Below are 14819 nucleotides of genomic sequence, written 5' to 3'. Positions count from 1 at the left end.
CCACAAAAAAACGTAGATTTTGATGAAAGAATATTTTTTATATAGGGGGAAAACTTGTTTTTTTTTCATTAACAAGTTGACATGTCATTGATTTGCAATCTTCTGTGTAAAAACATTTTTTGTAGTATTTGTGGAACCAGTTTTATATTTCATAATCGTCTGGAAAACAGTTGTAATTGACAGTGTGAGGGGTCATGGGTACAAAGGACTGTAAAAATAGTTAGCTGAACAGAAGGTCCCATTTCTCCGCAGCTAGTTGACAACACTTCCTATTAATAGTGAGGATTGTCCTTGGGTATTTTTATAAAAGGAGCATGTGTGTGTCTTTGTGTATGCATGCATGAGGATACTAAGGCAGAAGAGGATGAGGATTTCTCGGAGAAGACTGACAAGAAGAAGCTCGTATTACAGCAACCTCACGCACCGCTCAGCTCATGCGTCATACTTTGCCTTCACACTGGGGGTTATAACAGACACCCTAAACTCTCTCCCTCCCTCCGTACAGTTAAGGCCACATATTCCTTGTGGCTTTGTTTTTGTCTCTAATTTTCTCCTCTGTGGCTTGACACCCCATACACATACTTCGGGTCTATTTTTAGAATACAGTGCGGTTTGAAAGTAAAGTTGTTTCGACCCCTTGTCTCGTCCCAGCTCCAGACCTTACAAGGAACCCCTCGGTGGACACGGTTGCTGAGCAACCAGTAATGTTTGCACCTACACTGCAAAAACAGTCGCTAAATCCAGTCAAAACTGTCCTATTTAAGCAAAATATCTTTGCCAATAAGATAAGAAAAATGTTCTTGGCTAAAATTCTTAAAACTAGCAAAATATCTTTAAATAGTATTTGATTTTCTTGAAACAAGACTTTTTTTACTTTCTTACTAAATTATCTTTTGCAGTTTTTGCAGATTGGTGAAGGCCCTGAGCACGTTGCAGACCTGTCTTTCATCATTTTAATCATCAACGTCACCGTCATCTGCTTCAAGTGTTTCATTTGGCCATTTCTCTGACAGACAAATGACCAAAGGCCGCTTAACCATGAGTGATCAGTTTTTTGGAAACTACAGCAGGAGGCTATCTTCTTTCATTTGTCCAGGAGATGCATATATCTGTTTACAGCAATTAACACTTTTATAACACAAGCAATGTCAGTAGAGTTACCAAACGTGGTATTCTAGTTTTCTCTTGGAATTACCAAAAACAATCTTGAGTCAGACAATCATTTAGAGCATAGGTCTTGCATTTTTTTTATAATATATCACTGCTGTTGCATCTTTGCCAGGATTCTCATAAATAGTGATAATAGCCTACTGTGGCAACCACTTTCATCTGCATTATTAGAATAATTCGTTCCCATTTTAACCAATTTCATCCTGATTTCCATCAATGTCAGGCAGCCCAATTAGGCTAATTATCCCCAAGAGAGACCCACTGAAGACCGGAGAGTGTGACATTGAGCTGTGATAATGATGGCAGTGCTGCAAGGAGAGAGAGCAGAGCGGAAATGTCAAAGCCATTAGTGAGAAACAGAGTGACATGTTGGGCGACAGAAGTGCAGCACAGACACCACTAGAACCTCGTGAATTGCATGATAAAAAAGTCCTCTGCAATCTGAAGATACGTATGTTCGTGGGAACAATCGATCTTTATTTGTGCACCGCTTTTCATGCAACATGGGCAACACAAAGTGCTTAAAGTTTACAGGATACAAACAACAAGAGGAATAGAAATAATTACGGAAAAACTCCCAAGCTGCACACACTAACCAGAAAATGACAAGTTTTTTTTTAAATAAGTCTATTAGATCTCTAAATAAAATCAATTTCTTTAGATATCCACTTCTATACCTAATTAATTGTGTCATCTTTGATAAGTCAGGTAAGGAAATGGACTGAAAGCAACATCATTTTAATTTTTTCCACTGTATACAACTGTTTTTTGAAATGTTTTGGTTGTGTCAGGGGTTCAGAGGTTTCACAAAACCAGTATCAAGTGATATTCATATAGAGTTAAACAAATATTTGTCCAAAAATGTGTACTTGGGTTGAAAAAAATACTTTACGGTATGATGTAACTCTACTGTCCCCATGAGGGAGACAGATCCCCTGAATATAACATTGTTGAACATATTTATAATGGTTCTTGAAAGTTGTCTTGCATATTTGAATGAATGTGATAAAAATAAGTCAAAGTATATTTTACTGCAGCAAAAAAGACCCTAACCATGATACTACCACAGCTTCACAGATAGGAAAAGGGGTTGTGCAATAATGCATCACTTATTTATTTCAATTTTTTTGCAAGAATATAGAAAGATGTAAAAGTTTTAGAGACTTTCAATAACCATCACAAGTAATTACAATATGATCATTGCTCACAGCAGCATGCAGAGTCCCATCAGTTATCAGAAGTTTCTTGTAAAACATAAGTACGAGTACTGGAGAATATTTCAATTTATTCTCAAATAACAGGATAAAGTTGTGATGACTGATACATTACAGAACGGAAATTGATCATTGCATACATAAACTTTAAAAAAATCTTCTTATGTCTAAAGACGTTCACTTTCCTCAATAAAAGTGTAAAACATTTCCTCAATCAGCTGAAGCACAGACATCCCCACTGGTGAACATGATAGAAACAGTAAATAAACCTTTCTTTATATTTTCTTTCTTTTTTTTCTTATCAGTAGAAACAAACAAAAAAATCTAAATAAAAAAAAACTTTCCTCATTTTGGTTGCAGCAATTAAAAACAAAAACAAATAAAATGAAAATGTGTGAACTGAGCAGCGGTGCACAGTTACAAGGGATAGCTAATCTGAGTGATGCAAATGTTTGTTGCACTATAGTTCACATGAATGGCATCAGTAGAATTTAAGACCAAAGTGTAAAAATATACAAGAAACATGGTACACATACATACGTACATATATTATATTAGAATGCTTATTAAAATATAATTATTTCCAGTTTAAAGCCATCAGTAATTATTTCCCACAACAGGAAATTCATGTTAAAAATAATTTTATGAGAAAGCAACGTTTTCCTTATTTTAGAATAATGTTTAAAATATCATAAGTTTGTCTCTCACACTTAAACACAAGAAAGTCCAAAAAGGGGAAAAACTGCACGAATAAAAATAAATGAAACTAAGATGCATGTCTGCCTAAAAATTTCAAAAGGTAAATTAGTGATAAATGAACTGATTGTCAGGTGGTTGGGGGTTCTAACAGATGACACCTTTTTTTTTTTGAATGACTGCGACAGAAGAAAGGCTCACTAAACTCAACATGACAGTCAACGTCTTCATGTTTCCACACGCACCGAGCTCAGCAGGAACAGCCAGCGTCTCTCACACACACAAACACACACACACACACACACACACACACACACACACACACACACACACACACACACACACACACACACACACACACACACACACACACACACGCACATTCAAAAGAAAACCATGTACAGAATTTGAACATGTCCTGATCTCTTTCATTGGCATATGCATGTCTCTGGTTAGTAGCACATCATTCATATACAGTCTAATATATGGGTTATAACATAGGAAGTAGTAATAAGGAAAATACTATATTTTACAAAACAGCTTCAAATTTGCCTGGTGTCTCTCTTTAAATGCCATAATAATTAAGGAAAAAATATTCTGATGCCTTTCTGGAAGAATCCCTAAACCAAAAACATGTGTGAGGTGTCCTATAGGTTGCTAAAGAGTTCGTTTTTCTTGGTCCAGTCCATGGGCGGAGCTCTCTTGTTGGAGCGCTTCTGGTGGGCGAGCTCTTTGACCTGCTGCAGGGTGAGGCTGAGCGCGGGGATGGCATCTGACATCCCACACTGAAGAGGGAAATAATGAAGAAAGTTTATTCATTCATCCTTTTCTAGAAACTTAAATAATAAGGCTGTTTTTAGTGGCGTACCTCAGGTGGGGTGCTTGCAGTGGGGGTCGTCAGTGATGCGTTGGATGAGGCGTTTGAAGGAGAAGGACTCACTGAAAGCTTGGAGTCTCTCCCCGGCTCTGTGGTTGCACTGCCGTTCACCTGAAGGCAGACACCAACAGATCGGTATAAGTCTTTGCAAAAATAATCAAGAAAACTGTGGAAAACTCAGGTTTTCCAGCCTTCCTGCAGTTCCAGACATCACCATGTGGGGGCAGGCTTGCATTTTATATATATAACTGGGATGATGAAAACATCTGGGGTTACTGTTTTAAACATCTTAAGATGTCTGAAGGATTAATGTCTCTGAAACACTGATCACAAACCTGTAAAACCTGCTTGCACTGAAGATTGTGTATCCTCTCTAAAGTCTTTCAGCTGAGAAACTACTTCTTACTGACCTTCCTCTCAGGTCTCCAGCGCGTGTTATGCAATGAAAGAGCATGTGGAACAAGTAACTCCACTGCTGCACATACACTTCCTGAGAAACAGGAAGTACCAGTCAGACGTCACCCTGCGTATCTGGACAAAAGCCCAAATCAAAGCTGCCAGAATAAACAGAATAGTTTATTTTAATTTGTTTTCTGTGTTTTCTCAACATCAGCTTCATCTTGACTCAGATCCTGATTCACATGCGAGTGAACGCCACTGACAACAGGAACAACCTGAGAAGCCCTCCCCAATCATTACTGAGAGGACAACACGTACTAATGAGGAGAAACAAAACAGTAGAGTTTGTATTATTGTTATGGAGCTGCAGTAACAAGCTGTACACAGTTTTCATTGTCATTGTCAGGCATATCATATATTTGTAGAAAATCTTTTAATTATTAATTTACAGAAGATCTTCATATGGCAATCAAGTCACTTTTCATTTATTTTTCATTTTGCAGTTCTTTCAAAGTATTACTTCTCGCTCTTCTGTGGTGAACATCTTTACTGGGGACATGGGGAAAAGAGCGTGAGTGAAGGCCCGTGTGTGGGTATCTGAGATGGGCATCAACTTGGAAGATTAGAAAAAACACCATTCAGACACTGTTAAATATGTCATTCAACTATTTGGACAGTTTTCAAAAGGACCGGTACGTGACTGAACCACCCCAGAATTACCCAGCCTCCTTATCTTCATCTTCAACATTAAGTTAAACTGCTGTTCCACTGAGGAGGAAAGCTTAAATGTATACAAGTGGGAATCAATGAACTTCAGCAGACACAAACATCCAAACAACATTAGTCACTACAAATGTTAATAAATAAAACAGAGAAGAATGCAGCAGCAGTGAAGCCTGGCGGTTTATCCAGTTTACACACACGTGATGCAGGAATCACGACTTGATTTTTGTGCAGGAACCAACGTCTAGCTGCTAACGTTACTTCAGGGTTCCTACTAGTTTTAATACAAGGTCACTCTTATAGAATAACTCTTATAGAACTGCAACAAAGGAAATGTTTTTGATGAGAAAAATGTAATTGATGTATTTTTCAATCAGCTAAGTGAAAAGTATGGGAGCTCTCTGGGTCGGTACTGTACGCTACATCTCTAATAGTCATTAGAGAACTGAGAGCCAATCTTTAACAATTAAAATGGTTTTGAGGTAGTGCTCTTAGATTTTATTAAGTCTTGTGAAGTTAATATAATATTTTAGAAGCTACTTAGCCTTGCACCCAGAGAAACGGGACAAAACGGCCGGTCTGTCCCACGTTTTAACTCTGAACAAATCCTGTTTCCATTCTACCAGGAAATAAAGTATTAAATGTCCTCGTTCCAGCCTCCACCAGAACATGAGTCATCATTTCTCAATATGTCAAATTACTTCAGAACAAAAGCGTTTTTACGTGCCTCCTGTTGAGGAGGCTGACGATCAAAACTGCTCCATGTTGCTTCAACTTTATCTTTGATATTTTTTCTTATTTTGCTTTTTATATGCTGTCTGTCAAACACTTTTAAATCATTCCAAACTTAATGGAGAACTAGCTGGGTGGGGTTTCTGTACAAAGAGCCTCACAATGAACACCAGAAAGATTGAACAATTACAGGAAAGCCTGTTCAGAGCGCGGCTCTGATTAATAACTCACTTCACCAGCGTCTCAGTTCCCTAATGTGGCTCACCAAGCATGGACAAAAAAAGAAAAGAAAAGAAAAGGAGCTGTATTTACTCCCAAGCTCTGTCTGACCTTGGCCTGCTGGTGTGCTCTACAAGGAATATTTAAGCCAGTATGATGAAATATTATTGTCCTCTTCTCTGCCAGGAAGCAGACTCGGCTGGTTGAGGAGGGATGTGGTCTTTGTGGAAGACTTACACACTTCAAAGTGCAAACCTTATTCTTGACCTTGCTCTAAAATAGGTTTTAACACCAAATCTGAAGTATCTCTGCGTGCAATTGTTGAGGGAATCTTACCTTCACTTCCATCCCTCCATTGATCACAGGCTCTGGCAGTGGACCTGTGGAGAAATAAATCACAAAACAGTCACTGATGGACTAAAACAGGGATATTCAATTGGCGGCCCGCGGGCTACATGCGGCCCGCCAGGAGCTTTTATTTGGCCCCTGGTCATATTTCAAAAAAGGGGGTGTTTGTTGAAATTTTTTTTTTTTTTTTTTTTTTATAATATTTTTATAACTGGCTACTATGGACTAAAATGGTTATGCTCAATGCTTAATATAATATTCAAATAAGGAAATCTTGGTGGAAAGTGGTGCTTTGTCATTATGGCGTGTTTTATTAAAAGTAGGTCAATATCAATTTCATTAAGTTTGCACAATGCATGGTTTCAAAATGATCTTGCATTCAAAATAATATTCCTCATCTCCTCCTGTGCTGATTCAGCCGCAGGGATTTCTTCTAGTGTTCTTTGATTATAAAAACACACTCCTAGTTATCCACGTGTTCCCTGTCTAAGTGGTTCTAACCACAGACAGACCCTTACCCTCCATCCCTCTTGATCCAGAAAAGTCCTTTAAAGTTTATGACAACTTCTCATTACAGCCAGCAGCTGGTCGTTGAGAGTTAATCTGAGATTTGAGTCTGCACGTCTTTGCCGTGTGTCATTGTGCTCTTGTGCCCCTGACACTGAGACGAGCCTCTTCAGGTCCGAACGCGGGACCGGTTCCAGGCCGAGGGGCCACTTGAAGCGGGAACCATGGAAACCAGACAAAGGTCCTGGCCGGCGAGGCTGCTTGGAGAGCGTATGCCGACGTGTGAAGGGAGTGTAGGCAGGTGCCCTGTGAGTGGGCAGTGACACAAGTGCAGGCAGTTACCTGGGAAACACCTCACAGGAATCCTTCCCCCACAACTAGTCATTATTTCCTGGACTGGAGGTTGAATAAATCTAAGCAGCGAGGAGCAGAAAGCTGAGTGCAATGACTCAACCACAGTCACCTTATTGAGACACTTCAAGTATGTGCTACATTATGCTTTTGTACTTTACTTTTAATGTTAATTTTTAGACTGACTTCAGACCTGAAACACTGAACATATAAGACTGAAGCTTTCAGATAATCAATCCACGAGCAAGGCATGTGTCCTCAAGCGCCTTGAGAGGCTTTCCTTTGAATATCTGCCTGAGGGCCACAAAACAAGCATCTGTGCTTCTTTAACCCAATGATGATGTCACGACCTTGAAGTGACACCCAGCCTACAAGCCGGGAGCCAGCAGATGATTACACCTCATATACAACCTTAAAAGGGTATATTTTATTTGGGGAAAGTTCTCAGAGCAGCTGATTACCTGGGTTTTTGTGAGATTGTTGAGGATGCACAGAAGTGGTTGGGGACCTTTTTTACTTTTTCCCCACTATCCTTTTTTTTTTCTAAGACTAGGTCTATATCTCTCAAATCAGTTTTATTTTGTCTGAACTTTTCATTTTTCTCTATTCAAGTGAACAAAGCATATGCATGGTGTAGTCATATTTATAGTTTTTAAAATTTGGGGTATTTTCGATGGTGAAACTGGTCATGTTGTGACACAAACAGCTTCCCTCTGAACTTATTTCCTATTTACATTGGACTACTAGTACCGTGTAATGAAATTACACCATGGTTCATTCACAAGTGTTGAGCAAAGACTGATTTACTAGAACTTATTGAAATCATTCTCCAGATATGCCATAATATTGATCACACACTTGAGTTTGAGTTCAGAGACATTGGGTCAATTTAATTTTATTTATATAAATTTGACACTTCCACCTCCTCAAATGTGAACATTTCTCTTGACACATGACAGTAACCTGAGCGTCTTTGGGTTCTTGACTTGAACTCACTAGCGCTATATCCACCCATGTCCCACATCTTACAGACAAAATCAACAGCGGGGTTCATTTCTAAATGTTCTGGCTTAGAGCCTAGGGCATCTTTATCCCCTTGTGCTCTGGTTGCCGTGCCAACAGGTGACATGTTTATACTTGAGGGTCTCTCGTACCAGAGTGGCACTCAGACGCTCCACTAAACTCAGGGTTGCAGACATCCCAAAGCTCTGAGGACCCGCTCCTCTGCTGCTCAGGGCAGGACAGGCCCCAAACAAGGAACCGGGAGATGGACTGCACTAGAGCCCCCCCTAGCGGTCCTGCTGGGTAAAGTGGGAACCACTGGGACGTCAGAACTACTCAAACCCTAATCATTTGAGAGAAGGAGGCAAAAAAGCTGATAATCATGGTTTGGAATATGCACTTTGACACAAAATGATGGTTCCTCTGCATCAGAAAACCTTGTATTGGTTCATGCATAAATGTAGGTATGAATCTGCTATATAATACTAAACTTTAGTGGGAAACAGCTCCACGTTTGAGACTTAAAACAACCCTGCCGGCCAGAGCAATCTGATCCTGATCCTTCTAATCTGATGTATTTATGCCTGAAAGGTTAACTTTCCCTGCAGGGCAGGAACAGTCTCAGCGCCTCCGTTTGTGATCCTTGGCAGGGAAAGAAAGGAGAGATTGAGAGGAATAAAGGCAGGGAAATAAATTAGGAGAGAGGAAAAGCAGATCCAAGAAACTAAGCGATGTTTAATTTGCTGCTGTTCACTAGGAAATAAAGGAGGTGAGGACGTGCAGCCTCTGTCAAGCGTCTTTAAATGTGGCCACTAGATGATAATGAACCTGCGGCGACACATTACAAGCTAATCATTCTGTCAATCCCTGCATGGCTTTGGGAGTTGAAGGATCCTGCACTGTGTCACAGTAAAGGTGTTAGTGGTCCTCTCACCAGTCAGGTGGTGGGCGCTGGGGCTCACTCTGCACCTCTTGAAGAAGGTGTCCGTGTCGGGGTCCACCACCAGCAGTCGGGTCTCATTACCGCCCGCTTTGATGAAAGCGACCACCTCCGAGTGCATTTTCCCTTCCACGGGCATGCTGCCCACCTGAGGATTCAGAAAAAAGAAGAGTTAGGATGTTATTAACCCTGCAGAAAGAGAGGAACTTTGAAAACTAAAAATGTCTCATTATTGTTTCTTGTGCGTCTTGGTCACCACACAGGGTTGAGTTAGGGCTGGGCGATATGGACCAAAAGTCATATCTCGATATTTTCTAGCTGAATGGCGATACTCGATATATATATCGATATTTTTTCTGTGCCTTAATTGGGGTTTCCCCCAAAGCATTATAGCATAGCATCTCTGTTAGCTTAATTTTTTTCTGAGGCAAACCCTTAAAAAAACAGTCAGTTTTAATACAAAGCCTCGTGCCAAATGTCACACAGGTACCTTTGTTAACAGAGGTCTGCACAATATCAAAATGTATAAAACAAATTAAATAAAAATAAACTGCCTGTATATATAGAATAAAAATGCTTCTTGAATAAAATAAAACAAATATTCCTTTCCTGCATAACAATTAAATTAAAATACACTGTGCAATTAATACAATGTAGACAGTAACAGGCAGACTTTTCCACTGAGGTTGACAGTTGTGCAAATAACAAAACATTTGTGCAAATCTCAAATAAAACATTCAAGTCAATTTGTCACAAAATAAGCTATATCAAAATCATTAAAAAAAAAGAAAAAAAATGTATCGATATAAACGATATTGTCTCGTACCATATCGCGTTTAAAATATATCGATATATATTAAAACCTCGATATATCGCCCAGCCCTAGGTTGAGTCTTATCACCGTCAGGGTTTCTTCTTCAACATTATCACCGTGTCTGCCAGAGGCAGGAAATCCTGCGTGTCCAGGGACAAACGCACACGTACTCCTTCAGCTATTTTGGCCCTTTTTTTATCAGCTATCGCCCCCTTTTCTTTTTTTACTTGTAACTAGCGCATCGCTGGTGTGACAGTACTGCGTAGTGTGGCAGCTGCACTGGGTTTGCAGGAACATGTCAGGTGGCTTTCCCTCGAGACCAGCTGAGTCTTCTGGTATAAAATCTCCATGGGAAAGCATGTGAGAAATGTCTCAAAGGGTGTGTGTGTGTGTGAGTGTGTGTTTAGGTCACAGGGTGGACCAGCACATCTAAGCCGGTCCTACAGAGGAAGCTGGACAATAGCAGCTTGGCCAGTAACAACAGTAACAATGGCTGTCTGCTCCTTACAAAGCCCCTGCTCCACAGTGGGTGGTGTGGCTGTCTGGGGCCCTCTCAAGGACTGGAAACTCACTCTGCCCTTCTTTTTTTCTTTTAAATACTTTTATTTTACTTTCTCTCTCTGTCCACTTTCTTTCGGCAGGAGTGTGTCGTTCACATGAGCCAACAAGACCCTTTTCTGATTCAACGCTGCTTCAAAACATTCATGTGCAGCATGGACACGTGAATGTGAGATGTTAATTTTCTTTCTTCTGCTTGTTCCCTGCTGAAAGTTCCCGATGCACACCTGAAGTCTGAACATTTCCATGTATATGCCGTACAAAAATAAAGCTGCCTCCACAGATCACTCTCCATTAGGAGGCCAATTATTCCTGCTGCAGCCTGGGGGGCTTAAGACCCCACACAGTCCCTGCTGGTTTACATCACATGGCTCCTAAAACTCTGTTGACTTTGGAAAAAGACATGAGCGCTGCTGCAGTTTTAAGTTCATTACCCATAAGTCCTGATAATGGAGACCAGTTTTCTCACCTTAAAACATACGTGCATTTTTGTACACTCATAAAGTCATACTATCATAAAGATTTATGAGACATTTTTGTGAGAGGACAGCGAAACATGCCAGAAAATCTTTGCCTAACTTATTTGCAATGATGCTAAACGGTTCTGTGTGCGTGGCCTCACTGTCCTCCAGCATCCTTTCAGTACCTCCACTCAGGGCTGGGCGATATATCGAGATTTTAATATATATCGATATATTTTCAAACCCGATATGGTACGAGACAATATCGTTTATATCGAAATAGCTTATTTTGTGACAAATTGACTGTACATCAACGCTGACCCCTCGCGCTGGCAAAAAAGTACCTTTGTGTGCTGAAACCTGACAGTGTTGACAGGTTAGTTTTCCTGGCACAAAATCTGTAAAATGTACAGTAGTTGACTTGTAATTATTTGAGATTTGCTCAAAGAGATGCAATATCTGTTTACATGTTTTATTTGAGATTTGCACAAATGTTTTGTTATTTGCACAACTTTCAACCTCAGTGGAAAAGTCTGTTACTGTCTACATTGTATTAATTGCACAGTGTATTTTAATTTAATTGTTATTCAGGAAAGGGATATTTGTTTTATTTTATTCAATTTTGATATTGTGCACACCTCTGTTAATAAAGGTACCTGTGTGACATTTGGCACGTGGCTTTGTATTAAAACTGAAAAAAATGAAGCTAACAGAGATGCTATGCTATAATGCTTTGGGGGAAAACCCAATTATGTTACAGAAAAAATATCGATATATATCGAGTATCGCCATTCAGCTAGAAAATATCGAGATATGACTTTTGGTCCATATCGCCCACCCAGCCCTACCTCCACTATCCTGTCCCCGGGCTGCAGGCCGGCCCTCTCAGCTGGAGAGTCCTCGTCCACAGCTCTGATGTACTGGCCCGGCCGCGCCCGCTCGCTGTGCAGGTTGAAGCCATATCCGTTGGGGCCTCGCTGGATCACGCAGAGACGTGGCCGCAGCTCGGTGGACGCCTCCTGCAGGAGAGAAAACAAAAGATGTCAGCTACCTGAATGTGACGGACTATCAAAGTGTCCGTTCGTTTTTTAGAATACCTCCACCATGGGTGTCTGCTCGGGGAGAACGAGAGGCACAAAGATTACGGACAGCTCCTGGGAATCGTTTACCATGAATATGAAGCCGAGGTTGAACATGCAGGTGGAGCTGCTGCATGCTGATGGGTTGTGGAGCGCGTTTTTGACCGCCACAAGAGAACTGCCGGCGCTGCTGCGAACCCACGTGACTCGAAGTGCTCGCCAGGAAGGAAGGGGTTCTTAGAAGCATGTGATTGGAGGTGATTGCTGCGAAGGTTTGAGGAGTATTTGTGGAGGCGGGGGCATCTGAGGAAGGGGCCTGTTCCGGTGTGGACCACAGCCCAGCTTGGCTCCACAAAGGACAATGGAAGCTGGGTGTTGACCTCTGTGTGTCCAGTTCTGCTCTGGGATGGCAGGAAGAGTTTGAGCTGTATTGTCATCAAGCCTGATCCCACCACCTCCCTTCCGCTGCATGGATGATGCAGTTTCTTTATTTAGCAGGGCCACGCTTTAATGGTTTTGTCATCAAACAGGTCAAGACTGAGTACGGTGGTGACATGCCGGACCTTCGGAGTCCCAGTCGGACCTGCCGCTCCCTTCACATCAGCAGGCCGCGCGCTCCCACCCACAGTCAACAAGTCACCGGGAATGTCTCACAATCTCCAGAACACGCTGGCCACAGGTCTGCAGATGAAAACCTCTCAGGAGCATAAATGAACTAAAGCGGTCTGACTCAACATTTATTTTCTCGTAACAGGAGCTGTAAGTGTTTTTTTTGTCTCCCCTTCACTGTATTATGTAAGCTAATTGTTATGAGGTTACACCCTCCCACATCCATCAAAAGTCAACTGTTCTCCTTCCTCGGAAAATTCGCCTGAAAAAAGGAGAATGGACGTTGAGTTTCACGGCAACAGTGATGGAAACGTTAAGAGGAAGAAGACACGGTGTAAAGAAGAAGCCACTAATTGCGCAACCCTCTTTTCCCAAGGTGTCGAGTCACGGGCAAATGCAAAATGAACAAAAAAAGACAACTTTTGTGGAAGACTGAGACACTGAATGTGCGAGCAGTGAAATGAAAAGTGATTTCCAATTAAATGTATCAATATCGTCAAGCACGCTTAAGAAGCCACCTGTATAACAAACCTATCTTACACTCTTTCTATCTTAAAATTAAGATTTTCCAATTAAAAGGCATCAAATATTAAGTAGAGTAATTCTTTCTTCCATACATTTGTGTCTTGAGGCTTAAGGGTTTCATTTCAGCATTTGATAAATGCTTGAAACCTTAAAACCTGCTCGTTCCATCCTTTGGTTGGTCTACGAGTTGAGCACCCAGACTAAAAGCAGCCTCACTCAGTCCAACCCTACAAGTCCGATAACAGCCACTCCTAATGTTCACAATGTCTGAAACACTTTCAAATGTAACTTTAGACTTTTTCTTGTTCAAAAACCACATTGTGAAACCTGCTCACACCCAGGAAGTTACTGCACATCAGCGCAACCTGATGTAAAACATGCCACGACGTGCCAAGTTTAGTTTTTACACACGATCACGGTCCACTGTTCATTAGCTACAAGACCTTAAACTAAAAATCATGAGAAAAATCTGCTGTATCACACACTTCTGCTGCAGGAGTGTGTGCTGAACACGTGATCCACTGATCAGATATGATCCTGAGCAGTGTTGTCACTCTCATTAAATGGCTTTACCTTCCCCAGGAAAAACCCTGACTAAAGCAAAGCAAATCTGTCTTTTATGAGTCTCTTTTCCAAGAAAGATGTAATCAAGGATGCAGACTAAGCAGAAAAGAGATGTCTACCTTTGACAGACTTGACTTTGACTGCCTTTTTTTTGTAATGGGTAGCATTTAAAAAGATCTCATTGCGTACTTTCTCTCATCTGAAAGGATGAAATAAGCTCTCATAAGGCTAAATTAAATACTGCAAAACATTATTTGCATGAGGATTAATGCCCACTGTGGCCACTGTTAAAAATCCAAAAGCTGATGGACAAGTACGGATGTCCTGAAGACAGACTCTTCATGACAGGCACTTGTCTGGCTGACACTCATCGGGGTGTTGTGCTGACGCTAGGTGCTCCTGCGCTGAGAGGCCGCGTGCGCGAGGCCCTGGCAGGAACAACAGAGGAGGGTTTGTCTCAGAGAGGAGTGGAAGGCCGAGGAATCTTCACGCGGGTCTGAAATCTGTGGAATCTGCTGAACACACACAAGCCAGAGGAGGAACCAGGACACACGATGTGCCATCGCAAACGCTTACTGATGATCAAAGTCGCATAGGATGTATGAGACAGAGCGCTCAGGGAACGTTCTGAAATACACTGACAGAACAGAGACTCATACATTCATCTGGAGCTGTGACAAAACAGAGGACTTACTGAAGTGTCATCTCCACACAGACAAACACTTTAAGCTGCAGAATGTGCACTAAAATATGCAATCCAGGTCTGAGGGCATCTTATGTCTGGAGCATCTCAGTCATTCCATCTGTTCCAGATTCATCTTCATCGACCCTAAAGCACAAGTGCAAGTACATGATATTTGGAAGGAAAACAGATGTTACAGATTTTGTTTGGTTATTGTAAGCTTGAAGAGGAGTGGTGAAAATCCCAAACTTCAAAAACCTCTCACATCTGAAGCTCTTCATCTTTCAAGGATCTTCACAGGATTTCAGATATTCGCCACAATATGTCTGTCACCATCTACTTAAGATCA

At 41.2% G+C, this 14819-nt stretch overlaps 1 protein-coding gene across 1 annotated transcript in view; it reads right to left on the bottom strand.

The window, feature by feature from the left end:
• Nucleotides 1-2260: 2260 nt before the first annotated feature.
• Nucleotides 2261-14819, bottom strand: part of LOC133421444 (Na(+)/H(+) exchange regulatory cofactor NHE-RF1-like) — a 29027-nt gene continuing 16468 nt past the window's right edge. Inside the window, exons 2-6 of the mRNA XM_061711050.1 lie at nt 11860-12030; nt 9173-9326; nt 6367-6410; nt 3949-4068; nt 2261-3865 (exon numbers count right to left, since the gene is read on the bottom strand). Of these exons, the coding sequence (XP_061567034.1) occupies nt 3728-3865; nt 3949-4068; nt 6367-6410; nt 9173-9326; nt 11860-12030 (627 nt within the window). The 3' untranslated portion in view covers nt 2261-3727. The remainder of the gene's footprint in view (nt 3866-3948; nt 4069-6366; nt 6411-9172; nt 9327-11859; nt 12031-14819) is intronic.

Source organism: Cololabis saira, chromosome 21 (assembly GCF_033807715.1).
Source record: "Cololabis saira isolate AMF1-May2022 chromosome 21, fColSai1.1, whole genome shotgun sequence".
NCBI classification, from domain to species: domain Eukaryota; kingdom Metazoa; phylum Chordata; class Actinopteri; order Beloniformes; family Belonidae; genus Cololabis; species Cololabis saira.
The sequence above is the reverse complement of the archived record's forward strand: the minus strand, read 5'-3'. Positions and strand labels throughout refer to the sequence as shown.